This window comes from Pleurodeles waltl, chromosome 12 (assembly GCF_031143425.1).
Source record: "Pleurodeles waltl isolate 20211129_DDA chromosome 12, aPleWal1.hap1.20221129, whole genome shotgun sequence".
In the NCBI taxonomy this organism is placed as follows: Eukaryota; Metazoa; Chordata; class Amphibia; order Caudata; family Salamandridae; genus Pleurodeles; species Pleurodeles waltl.
In genome coordinates, this window is record NC_090451.1 from 67458936 (window position 1) to 67472549 (window position 13614).

Here is a 13614-nt window from a genome sequence, read left to right on the forward strand (position 1 = left end):
CTGTTTTTTTAACCATGTAACAAAACCAGGCTTGCAAGTATCTAGAGTCCAATTTCTAGAAAGCTTATGAACCACTGATGTGCTTCCTGTTCTGTACAGAAGCTCTAGGTAGCCATGCAAGTTAGAATGGGTTGCATTTGAAAGACCCTTCTCCATTTGCATGTTTACCAGTCGAAGTGGGAATAACTGGTCACCTTTCTCCTTGGAATGTGGTGTTATTCACCTGTTGGAGTAAAAACAATGTTAAATACCTTGTTGTATATTTCTTTTTCAAACCCCATAATTGCTTCTCAGTAGCATTGCCACATTGTTTGCCTTGTTGATAAGAGGAGATGTGAGTGTTGTTGTGAAGGAGATTGTTGCCCTCCTGCTCCTATTGGGTGAAGCCATTGTCCCTGAGATCCTGTAGAATGGTAAGCCCCATAAGCACCCTATCACTTTCGGGTGTCCTATGATAACACACAGTATAAGTGGGAATTTATGTTCAGTACTATGTGTACTAAATGCTACTTTGACAGGTTTTTCTTTTTTTACCGAGAGTAGACATACCAGGAGCATTTGGAGGGTCAAAAGCACAAAAAGAAGGAAGCTGTCCAGAAGACTGGGAGTTCGATAACCACTGGTCCCCGAGGAGTACAGGCCCAGTTACGCTGTGAACTTTGCGATGTCTCTTGCACAGGAGCAGATGCATATGCTGCCCATATCCGTGGAGCCAAGCATCAAAAGGCAGGTTTGATTTGCTGTGTAATTCATACATGGTTCTACCCAAAGTCTTCCACACACATCCTACTTTGCTTCTTTCCAACTCTTTTTTACTTTCAGTTCCTTGCTTTATTCATCTTGTTGTTTCTAACCCTCTGTTACATGGCTGCAACTCTTTGTCTAATCATTCTTTTTCGTGAATGTGAAGTCTCAGAAAGCATTGGTGTTGCCTTGTCTTTTCTCCATAGCATGGTGCATAATTACAACGTTTCTTCTGAGGCATGTCTGTCTGCATTGTCCTTAGGAATCATGAAATTAACATAATTTAATGTTGCTGGCCCGTCTCATCCGCCCTTTTTTTTCAGTATTTGATGTTACTCAAGTATTGAAATTTTCACTTGCTTGAATTATTCTCCTTTGTCGAGATGGGAGTCCCTGGTAAATAAAAAAAAAAAATAGTAGTGTCAACATAGACATAAACATAGAAGCCTTAGGCCAAGTACTTTAGTACCATATCATAGTCATTATTCAAAAAGGACTAAACTTAACAGTCAACCAATCAGGAGACACCACCCTTTAGAACTTTCCTGAGAGAAGCTCCAGTCCCTCAGATTTTCTACTGCTATCGTGCTAGGGAGTCTCCACTGAGCTTTGCTCAGTTTTTCCTGTCAGAACTCTTCAAGAACGTTTTTTACTGATTTTCTCAACAACATCTCACAGATTTACCCCGAACATTAGGTATTCTGTGTTTTTGGTGTCTCAAACCAGTGTTAATATGTCAGATAACCTAAAAAAAAGACTCTTCAGACCCAGTGGCACTTGCAGTAAAAAGAGGCTCCACACAGATGACCCTCATCAGAATTGTATATACTGCCTCTCTCCATCCTATAAAACCAAGGACTGCAATGTATGTCGCACATTTTCAACTAAGATTCTAAAGGACTGTGAAGGACGACTCTTTCTATGGCTCCAGAAGCTAAAAACCAAAGAGAATCCTCTGACGATAAGAGTGATACATCATCTATATCCTCTCAGAAGACGCCTATTAAAGGACCTAAAGATGAATCAACAGCTCATTCGTCTAATAAACAACTTAAGAAGGTGTCCAGAAAGTCTTCTCAGGCTTCCTATAGACACACAGTCCATCCAAGTCCCCTCACAAGAGTGGCCTCCCTTCAAAGCGTAAGGAGGAAAAAGACTGCTTCAAGCTCATCAAAGAGCCCTCAGAGATCGACCCCCGAGACCCCAACACCACCTCAGGTGAAATATACTTTAAAAAAGCCTTCATCTGCTCCACAGATGGATGGCTCATCAAAGAGAAAATCATAGTCGACGACCCATTAGATGACGAGAGTTGTAACAGCGGCAGAGACCCCATCGGCAACAAGGGTTGTGACAGCTACAGCGTCTACAGCTAACACTATTACAGTGTCAGTGGCAGCATCTACATCGTCGACGACCTCAGTGTCGACCAGCTGTACTCCTGTTTCATCGATGGTGAGGATTACTTCCTCAACTACGGCAGTACCTCCGTTGACGAAGACTCACCTGTCAAAAATAACACCAACGTCGATGATGAATCTATCGATGACACGTCTGTCGACAGTGAGAGGCCCTTCAATGGTACTTACCCCGTTGACGATGACAACTCCATCATCAATAAAGAAATTAAAACCTTCTTTTCTGAACCTTGCATCGTCGACGACCTCGTAGACGACTATTACGGCTGTCAAACCTATGGGAAAACACAAATGTGAGAAAGAGATCACATTGGCCTATACATCGCGGAGTAAAGTGCCTTCAGTACTGCCCTCCCATCTCCTGGATGGAGAGTCTGAAGAGGATAGTCTTTTTGGTGCTGCACGTAGCCCTTCGGAACTGAATGTTAAATATCAGGAATGTTCTGCGAAGGGGGCAGGTTATGCTCAAGAGCTCTATGCACCACAAGAACACTTTCCAAAACCCCAGCGGTACCACAAATACATGGTATGCATTCCTTCTGCCTTAGTTGAAGACCTGCAACTGATGTTATCAGACTATAAGAGAAGATTCCCTCTACCCTCAGATCCTGCTTAACGCAGCCCAACTCCAGCAGTTTCAAAACCGCTTCAACCTTCCACTCCGGCACCTACACAACAGTTGCCTTCTGCCCCACAGTTACCACATTCTCCACAGGTGTTGCAAGTAGATGACCCCACATCATCTGAGGGAGAGTAAGAAAAAGGGGAACTCCAGGACTATCACGATGACTGGGATGATTATGTATTACCAATATCTCATCTCCTTTAACTGCTGATCACTGCATCAGGTCAGGAGGGCACGGTGCAAGTCGGTGTGTGTGTGTGTGTGTGTGTGTGTGAGCACCCCTGCTTGAGCAGAGGTGCCCCTACAGACTCCAGTTCTAATTCCCTGGACTTTGTAAGTGCTGGGAAGCCATTTTAACTATCTTCTGGCCATAGGTTGTCCATCTACATAATGGTAACTCCAAACCTAGGCATGTTTGGTATCAAACATGTCACAATCATACCCCAATACTGATGCCAATATTGGTGGCATGATTCCATGTACTCTGGGGGGCTCCTTAGAGAAACCCCAAGTATTGCTTTTACCATGCTTCCAAGGTCTGCGAGCAGCCGACGCTGCTGCAGCCTCTGACAGGATTCTGCCCTCCTGCTGCTTGACCAGCTTGAGCAAGGGAAGGCAGAACAAAGCATTTCCTGTGGGAGAGGGGTGCAACCTCCTGTTCCTTGCAAATAGATGTTACAAGGCTGGGGTGGGTTAGCCTCTCCACGCTACCGGTTTGCTTTGAAGGGCACATTTGGTGCCCTCCTTTCATAACCTGGTTTGCACCCCCTGTCCCTGATCTGGCGCTAAACCGGAGAAAGAAAAGGGAGTGACCTCCCCCCCTGTCCATCACCACCCGAGGGGTGGTGCCCAGAGCTTCTCCAGGAGGACAATTCATTCTGCCATCTTGAAACCAAGATGGGCAGAGGCCCCTGGGATCATCTGACTTGTCAGGTTAGGCAGATGATGTCGGTGACCTCCTCTGATAGAGGTCACCTTCCAAAGTGACAAAGCCCCTTTTTGGGTTGTTGAACAGCTCACGCAGGCAGAACAAAGGATTTCCTGTGGGAGAGGGGTGCATCCTCCTCTCCCTTGCAAATAGGTGTTAGAAGGCTGGGGGAGGTAGCCTCCTCACGCCACCGGTTTGCTTTGAAGGTCACATTTAGTGCCCTCCTTGCATAATCCGCTTTAGTAAAGGGGAAGGAGAGTGCCCAGAGCTCCTCCAGGTTGCCACTTCATTCTGCTATTTTTGAAGCAAGATGTGCATATAGGAGCATTTGTTTAGTCATGACAGGTAACTGATGTCAGTGACCCCCTTTGATAGGTGGTCACCATGCAACGTGACCAAGCCCCCTGTTAGGGCTATTTAGGGGCTGCCTTTTGGGTGGGTCCCCAGATTTGGCATGCAAGACTCCATCAGGTCTCCTCTGCGTCAACCTCTTCTGCTCCTGGCCATCGGAACCGCTGCTGGACCTCTCTGGAACCAAGCAAGCCTGCAACACCCGAGATGACATCGCCTTACAACATTGTTTCTTCTGCTCCTTCCAACAATGCAACATTTCCACAGTGGTGCATCTTCTGGGGTCAGCAAGACTTAAGCTGCACCAAAGAAGCAAGAAGCAATCCCTTGGAGTGAAGGAGTCACTCCCATGCATCCGCAGGCATCTAAGTCAGCGACGTCGGGCTGCTGGGATCTGATCTCCGCTGGAACTGCGTGGATCCTCCAACACAGGTGGTAGGTCTGAGTGGTCCGCTTGGTCCTCTCTGCCTTCTGTCCAACTTGGGAGATGCTGAGCTCTGGCCTCTCCTTGTAGGACAGACTCCCTGTGCACTGTGACTCTTGCAGCAGCCAAGGCTTGTTGACTCCTTCTCCGAGCGATCTTCAGGCTCCAAGTAGCCCTGGCCTCCAGCACTTCATCCTTGCAAGGACAGTTTCCTCTGTGCTGCTCCAGCAACGTGGAACTCCTCTCCAGGTGTGCTGACTGGGCCTCACTGCAACTTACTGTGCCTGCTGCCAGTGGGTTGCCTGTGGGGTTTACGACTGCTCCAGCTGGCTTTCCCTACTGCTGAGGGTTAGGCCAGACTCCCCTCCAAAGGCCGAGTCCCCTGGACCTTGTTGGTTCTTTTCAGCTCTTCAAATCCTCTTTTTCCCGAATTTCCACTTGCCAAGGCTTGTTAGTGGGTGTTTTGATTACCGACCCAGTGACTGGCATGGGACATTGTCTGCACGACTTCAGGGACTCCCCTGCAGCTCCTGGGCTCCACAGCTGATCTTTATCTTCCACGGTCGACCCTGATCTTCACACACACAAGGTGGGCAGTGGCTCCTGCCCCACCTGGATGCTCCTGCATGGACTGGACTCTGTCCACTTCTTTTGCTGGTCCTCTTCATCTGGAATCCACCGTGGGGGTCCACTGGACTGGTCCTGTTCTTGCAAACTTCCTTTTCCAAGTCCCCTTGTTAATCTATGGAAAGACCAGATAACTTACCTGTGCTGTCCTGGTCGCTGGGGTCGTCTAGGTACTCACCTCTTGGGGTTCCAAGTTCTCCCATCTCCCTACTAACAACACCACATCCTAGGTTGTGGGGGACCTGACTTCACATTCCACTATTTTAGTATATGGATTGACCCCCCCCCCATAGGACCCTAGCTATTTTCTGCTATTTCTTACCAATGCTTGTTGTTTTTCAATTCTAGTTTCTAATACTTACCATGTATATAGTATATAGTGTGTACTTACCTCGAGTTGGGGGTCTGCATGTAGTAATCTAGTTCAATGTTACTTTAATAAAGTGGCTATTGTGGTATTGCACGTGGTTTACACACCTCCTAGATGAGTCTTGAATGCTCACCACAGCTACCATTAGAGAGCCCTGGCTTCCTAGACACTGTTCACTAACCAATAGGGATTGCCTGGGCCAGGAGTAAGGTGTAAACTCCATAGGTGTCCACCACACACCAGGACAGTCTTCCTACAGACTGTTTCCTTTATGATTTCAAGGAACCTTTCTATCAGGGCCATGCCCATTATCGATTATATTTGGGAAGTGGGCCTAAAGGTGATGCGCTATCCAGCCTCAGGTTCCAGCAGTGTTGCCAATTCTCGATTAAAAAAAAAAATGTAAGGCCCCAGAAGACGAACCAGCCTGCCTGGCGGGTCATCCGAAACTGGACTACGCCATTTCTCAGGCAGTGCAAAGAAGATCCAGGAATCCTTCCACATCACTGTCAGCACCCCGGGACAAGGAGGGTAGACGCCTCAACAACATAGGGAAGCTTTTATCGTCAGGTAAAGTCAGAGCTGCAAATACGATGGCTCTACTTGGTAGATAATGATAGGTGGCTATAGTGTGATATTGCTCCGTATCTAGACAAGCTTCCAGATGACATTAAAGGGGAGGTCAAAAACATCTTAATGGATGGACAACGCACATCTCCAGAGGTCTTTAATTGCATGATAAATATCGCTACTACCAGATTCAGGCAGCTAGCTGGAGCAGCGGTTTTACGCAGTGAAGACTGGCTTAAAGCTACCACGTTCAGGCCCGAGGTTCAGAACAAAATACTGTACCTGCCGTATGATGGAGAGGCTTTGTTTGGAAAGCACGTTGATGACCCTCTCCAAACAATAAAAACAGATACAGATACAGTCATTAAGGGGTTATAATACAGAAAGTTGCCTTTTCGTGGAGTCTTAGGAAGAGGACAACCATTTTATAGAGGGGGATACCAGCAATACGGTTATCCAACATACTCCTCTTCCTACCAACAGTTTCGTGCCCACTACCAGCAAAGGCGCAACCACCATCGGTGGCCTATGTCAGACCTCCTTCAAGAGGAGAATCTGGATGACAGGACAAGGGCACCAACCATCGACAATGAAAAATTACAGGTGCCGGCTACTTCCCTCCCTTTTCCAACCAAGGTAGCAGGGAGAATTAGCCATCTATACTGCTGGAGGCAAATAACTACTTATCAGTGGGTCCTGGATCTAATCCAGTTCGGGCACACACTGAATTTCATCCATACACCACCTCCAACACCTCCTCAACCTTCTGTACAAAAACATCTGCGTCTTCTCAAATAGGAAGTCAAGAAAGCAGCTATAGAGAGTTTCCCTATCACAGCTTCTTCTTAATTTGCAAGAAGTCGAAGCAGTGGAGATTAAGCTTGCATTTAAGAAACCTCAATAAATACCTCAAAAAGCAATCCGATTAGTCACGCTGCAAGATATATTGCAGCTCCTCAACAAAGGAGACTATGACCCTCACAGTCTTGAAAAAAGACCGCCGAAGCCGCGGGTGCCACAATACTACCAGTGCTGGCGGTATGCGTGGCACCCTATTTTGACATTTCCGTTTGGCCAGCGGATGGAAACAGTGTGTTCGATGGCATCTGTCGCTGTAGATACACATGTTGTGCATAGCCCGCCATCTGGTGTTGGGTCGGAGTGTTACAAGTTGTTTTTCTTCGAAGAAGTCTTTCGAGTCACGGGACCGAGGGACTCCTCCTCTTTGTCTCCATTGCGCATGGGCGTCGACTCCATCTTCGATTGTTTTTTTTCCGCCATCGGGTTCGGACGTGTTCCTTTCGCTCCGGGTTTCGGAACGGAAAGTTAGCTAAATATCGGAAAATTACGTCTGTATTGTTGCGTTCGGGATCGGCTTAGTTAGAATCAACACCAAATCGAAGAGTGAAGAGCTCCGGTACCCTTCGGGGTAGTTTTCGATCCCCCGTCGGCACCGAAAAAGGCCGAAATGGTGCGAGATCGTCCGACTCCGGTCGAGACACCGCCAGGCAGCCTTCTCGGGACCGAGAACGTGCTGCTGAAAAACGTCGACGCCAAGATAGCGGAGCCGAAACTGCTCGACGCAGAGACAGCGGCACCGAGGAAGATCGACGCCGAGAGGGTTCGACTCCGAAAAGGAAGAAGGTCACCTCGGAGCCGAAAAAGAGTACAGACAGGGTTTCGGTGCCAAAACGACCCGCAACCGACCCAACTACCGGTTCCTATTCAGAGGAGCAATCACTGTCCTCTCAGCTGCGAAAGCATAGATTTGAGGAAGAGTTGCAATCCACCGAAGTGGACCACACTCAGAAACGTATTTTTATACAGGAAGGAACAGGGAAAATAAGCACCCTTCCCCCTATTAGGAGAAAAAGGAGACTGGAGTTTCAGTCAGACCAAGCACCACAAACAAAAATGGTGAAAAGGGTAACTCCGCCACCCTCTCCTCCACCTGTAACTAACGTTTCACCGGCACAAACTCCATCACATTCCCCGGCTCACACCACCATGAGCCAAGGTGACCAGGACCAAGACGCTTGGGACTTATACGACGCCCCAGTGTCGGACAACAGTCCAGAGGCGTATCCTACAAAGCCCTCACCACCGGAAGATAGCACAGCATACTCACAAGTGGTGGCTAGAGCAGCAGAGTTCCACAACGTGTCCCTACACTCGGAACCAGTCGAGGATGATTTCTTATTCAACACCCTCTCCTCCACCCATAGCTCCTACCAAAGCCTGCCTATGCTCCCAGGAATGCTTCGGCACGCAAAGGAAATCTTCAAGGAGCCGGTCAAGAGTAGAGCAATAACACCAAGAGTGGATAAGAAATATAAAGCACCTCCCACAGACCCTGTTTTCATCACCTCACAGCTGCCACCAGATTCCGTCGTAGTAGGAGCAGCTCGCAAGAGAGCCAACTCCCACACATCTGGGGATGCACCACCCCCAGATAAAGAGAGCCGCAAGTTCGATGCAGCCGGAAAGAGAGTCGCAGTACAAGCTGCAAACCAGTGGCGCATCGCTAACTCTCAAGCACTACTTGCGCGCTATGACAGAGCCCATTGGGACGAGATGCAACACCTCATTGAGCATCTACCCAAAGAGCTACAAAAAAGGGCGAAACAAGTGGTTGAGGAAGGACAGAACATATCTAATAATCAGATACGCTCCTCTATGGATGCTGCGGACACAGCTGCAAGAACAATTAACACATCTGTGACTATAAGAAGGCACGCATGGCTACGAACGTCTGGTTTTAAACCAGAGATACAGCAGGCAGTGCTCAATATGCCATTCAATGAGAAACAACTGTTCGGACCAGAAGTGGACACGGCAATTGAGAAACTCAAAAAGGACACTGACACTGCTAAAGCCATGGGCGCACTCTACTCCCCGCAGAGCAGAGGCACTTACAGCACCTTCCGCAAAACAACCTTTAGAGGGGGGTTTCGGGGTCAGGCCACACAAGCCAGCACCTCACAGGCAACACCGTCCAGCTACCAGGGACAGTACCAAAGGGGAGGCTTTCGGGGCCAATACAGAGGACAATTCCCTAGGAATAGGGGAAAATTTCAAAGCCCCAAAACCCCTACAACCAAACAGTGACTCACATGTCACTCATCCCCTCCACACAACACCAGTGGGGGGAAGAATAGGTCAGTATTACCAAGCATGGGAAGAAATAACTACAGACGCTTGGGTCTTAGCAATTATCCAACATGGTTATTGCATAGAATTTCTACAAATCCCTCCAAACATACCACCAAAAGCACAGAATTTATCAAAACAACATTCAGACCTTCTGGAAATAGAAGTTCAAGCATTATTGCAAAAGAACGCAATAGAACTAGTACCAAAGACACAAATAAACACAGGAGTTTATTCACTGTACTTCCTAATACCAAAAAAGGACAAAACACTGAGACCAATCCTATACCTCAGAACACTAAACACCTACATCAAATCAGAACACTTTCACATGGTCACGCTACAAGAAGTGTTACCATTGCTAAAGCAACAGGACTACATGACAACCTTAGATCTCAAAGACGCGTATTTCCACATACCAATACATCCGTCGCACAGGAAATACCGAAGGTTCGTATTCAAAGGAATACATTACCAATTCAAAGTATTGCCCTTCGGTTTAACAACTGCACCAAGAGTCTTCACAAAGTGCCTAGCAGTAGTGGCTGCACACATCAGAAGGCAGCAAATACACGTATTCCTGTATCTAGACGACTGGCTAATCAAGACCGACTCACTGACAAGGTGCTCACACCACACAGATCAGGTCATACAAACCCTCTACAAACTCGGTTTCACCATCAACTATGCAAAATCACACATTCTGCCGTGCAAGGTACAACAATACCTAGGAGCCACAATAGATACAACAGAGGGAATAGCCACTCCAAGTCCACAAAGGGTTAAAAATTTCCAAAAGATTATACAACGCATGTATCCAACACAAAAAATACAGGCGAAGATGATATTACAACTACTAGGCATGATGTCCTCATGCATAGCCATTGTCCCACACGCACGGTTGCACATGCGGCCCTTACAACAGTGCCCAGCATCACAATGGTCTCAAGCACAGGGTCAGCTTCTAGATCTGGTGTTGATAGACCGCCTAACATACCTCTCGCTTCTATGGTGGAACAACATAAATTTAAACAAAGGGCGGCCTTTCCAAGACCCAGTGCCACAATACGTGATAACAACAGATGCTTCCATGACAGGGTGGGGAGCACACCTCAATCACCACATCATACAAGGACAATGGGACGTACATCAAAGAAAGCTGCATATAAATCACCTCGAACTACTAGCAGTTTTCCAAGCATTAAAAGCATTTCAACCAATCATAACTCACAAATACATTCTCGTCAAAACAGACAACATGACAACAATGTATTATCTAAACAAACAGGGGGGGACACACTCGACACAGCTGTGCCTGCTGGCATAAAAAATATGGCAATGGGCAATTCACAACCACATTCGCCTAATAGCACAGTTTATTCCAGGGATCCAGAATCAACTTGCAGACAATCTCTCTCGAGATCACCAACAGGTCCACAAATGGGAAATTCACCCCCAAATTCTAAACACTTACTTCAAACGTTGGGGAACACCTCAAATAGACTTATTTGCAACAAAGGAGAACGCAAAATGCCAAAACTTTGCATCCAGATACCCACACAGGCAGTCTCAAGGCAATGCCCTATGGATGAACTGGTCAGGGATATTTGCGTACGCTTTTCCCCCTCTCCCTCTCCTTCCATATCTAGTAAACAAATTGAGTCAAAACAAACTCAAACTCATACTGAGAGCACCAACGTGGGCAAGGCAACCATGGTACACAACACTGCTAGACCTATCAGTAGTACCCCACGTCAAGTTGCCCAACAGGCCAGATCTGTTAACGCAACACAATCAACAGATCAGGCATCCAAACCCAGCATCGCTGAATCTAGCAATCTGGCTCCTGAAATCCTAGAATTCGGACACTTAAACCTCACACAAGAATGTATGGAAGTCATAAAGCAAGCCAGAAGACCATCCTCTAGACACTGCTATGCAAGCAAATGGAAAAGATTTGTTTGCTACTGCCATCATAATCAAATTCAGCCGTTACACGCATCTCCAAAAGATGTGGTGGGTTACTTACTACACTTACAAAAATCGAACCTGGCCTTCTCTTCCATTAAGATACACCTAGCAGCAATATCTGCATACCTGCAGATTGCCCATTCAACTTCACTATTTAGGATACCTGTCATTAAAGCGTTTATGGAAGGCCTCAAAAGAATTATACCACCAAGGACACCACCCGTTCCTTCATGGAACCTCAACATCGTCTTAACAAGACTCATGGGTCCACCCTTTGAACCTATGCACTCTTGCGAAATACAATTCCTAACATGGAAAGTTGCATTTCTCATCGCCATCACATCTCTAAGAAGAGTAAGTGAAATTCAGGCGTTTACAATACAAGAACCTTTTATCCAACTACACAAAAATAAAGTAGTCCTAAGGACCAATCCTAAATTTTTGCCAAAGGTTATTTCACCGTTCCACCTAAATCAAACGGTAGAGCTACCAGTGTTCTTCCCACAGCCAGACTCCATAGCTGAAAGGGCACTACATACATTAGACGTCAAAAGAGCACTAATGCACTACATCGACAGAACTAAAAACATCAGGAAAACTAAACAACTGTTTATTGCATTTCAAAAACCTCACGCAGGAAACCCAATATCGAAACAGGGTATAGCCAGATGGATAGTTAAGTGCATCCAAATCTGCTACCTTAAAGCAAAAAGACAACTGCCCATTACACCAAGGGCACACTCAACCAGAAAGAAAGGCGCTACCATGGCCTTCCTAGGGAATATTCCAATGCACGAAATATGTAAGGCAGCCACATGGTCTACGCCTCACACATTTACCAAGCACTACTGTGTAGACGTGCTATCAGCACAACAAGCCACAGTAGGTCAAGCCGTACTAAGAACCTTATTTCAGACTACTTCCACTCCTACAGGCTGAGCCACCGCTTTTGGGGAGATAACTGCTTACTAGTCTATGCACAACATGTGTATCTACAGCGACCGATGCCATCGAACTGAAAATGTCACTTACCCAGTGTACATCTGTTCGTGGCATCAGTCGCTGAAGATTCACATGTGCCCACCCACCTCCCCGGGAGCCTGTAGCCGTTTGGAAGTTAGCTTCAACTTTGTACATTTGTAAATATATTAAATCTTAGATACGTACATACTTATTCACTCCATTGCATGGGCACTATTACTAACAAACAACTCCTACCTCACCCTCTGCGGGGAAAACAATCGAAGATGGAGTCGATGCCCATGCGCAATGGAGACAAAGAGGAGGAGTCCCTCGGTCCCGTGACTCGAAAGACTTCTTCGAAGAAAAACAACTTGTAACACTCCGACCCAACACCAGATGGCGGGCTATGCACAACATGTGAATCTTCAGCGACTGATGCCACGAACAGATGTACACTGGGTAAGTGACATTTTCAGTATTGTATTTTTTCCTAGAAAATGTTGTTTGTGAACAAATGTGCTCAATACTGCTATCTGCCCTGATTCAAGCATGTGAAGCTATGGAAATTCCAATACTGGACTAAGAAAATAAGTTACTTAACTGTAGCTCTCCAGTATTGGAATCTTTCATAGATTCACGTGCAACCCACTCTCTTCCCCTGAGAAGCTCACCCGTACCTCGCTCAGTGCATTTCCTCTTCTAAGCACTAGTGTGTGAAAATCTGAGGGACTGGAGCTTCTCTCAGGAAGGTTCTACCCGATGGTGTCTCCTGATTGGTTGACTGTTAAATGTAGTCCTTTTTGAATAATATCTATTACAAGGCCTCTATGGTTATGTCTATGTTGACACCGCTTGTCTTTAATGTACCGGAGACTCCCATCTTGATGATGGGGAATGATTCAAGCATGTGAATCTATGAAAGATTTCAATACTGCCGAACTAGTTACAGGTAAGTAACTTATTTCTTTCCTCACATTGGCAATGTCAAATCATCAACCCCATGAAGGAAAATGCTTTTGGAAAACAAATTTTTATTTAAAATTGTTTTTATGACATTTTTCCAAGAAAAGTCCTACGTTAATTTGAGACATTAGAATCGAAGGGATGGATGGATTGTATGAAATCTCAGCAACTGATAATGACCCTGGGCAACAGTTTTTTGTTTTCTTACTATCACTACTGGCAGCTGTTGTTGGCCCCACATCAAAACATCTGTATGGCTCAAACACCTAGGCCATGATCCTACTGTATGGTAACTTCCTCAGTCTGTTTCTCCCAGGGATGGCAGCAAGACCTCTCGACACTTTCTGGGCTGAAGGCACAGCCTAATGCCTGGACAGGCCTCCCAGAACCTTTTTTCGGTTTTAGAAATAGTATTTTCCTGGAGTCTAGTGGGCTTTCTGCCCTCCCTTGAAGAAGCAGATTGGGGATAAACTGAGATTTTCAGGAAGTGTACTACTGGGGTCAGGGGTC

At 46.4% G+C, this 13614-nt stretch overlaps 1 protein-coding gene across 1 annotated transcript in view; it reads left to right on the forward strand.

Moving 5' to 3' along the window:
- ZFR2 (zinc finger RNA binding protein 2) overlaps nucleotides 1-13614 on the forward strand; it is a 641917-nt gene that overhangs the window by 137682 nt on the left and 490621 nt on the right. The window contains exon 6 of the mRNA XM_069216682.1: nucleotides 544-726. Coding sequence (XP_069072783.1) covers nucleotides 544-726 — 183 coding nt within the window. The remainder of the gene's footprint in view (nucleotides 1-543; nucleotides 727-13614) is intronic.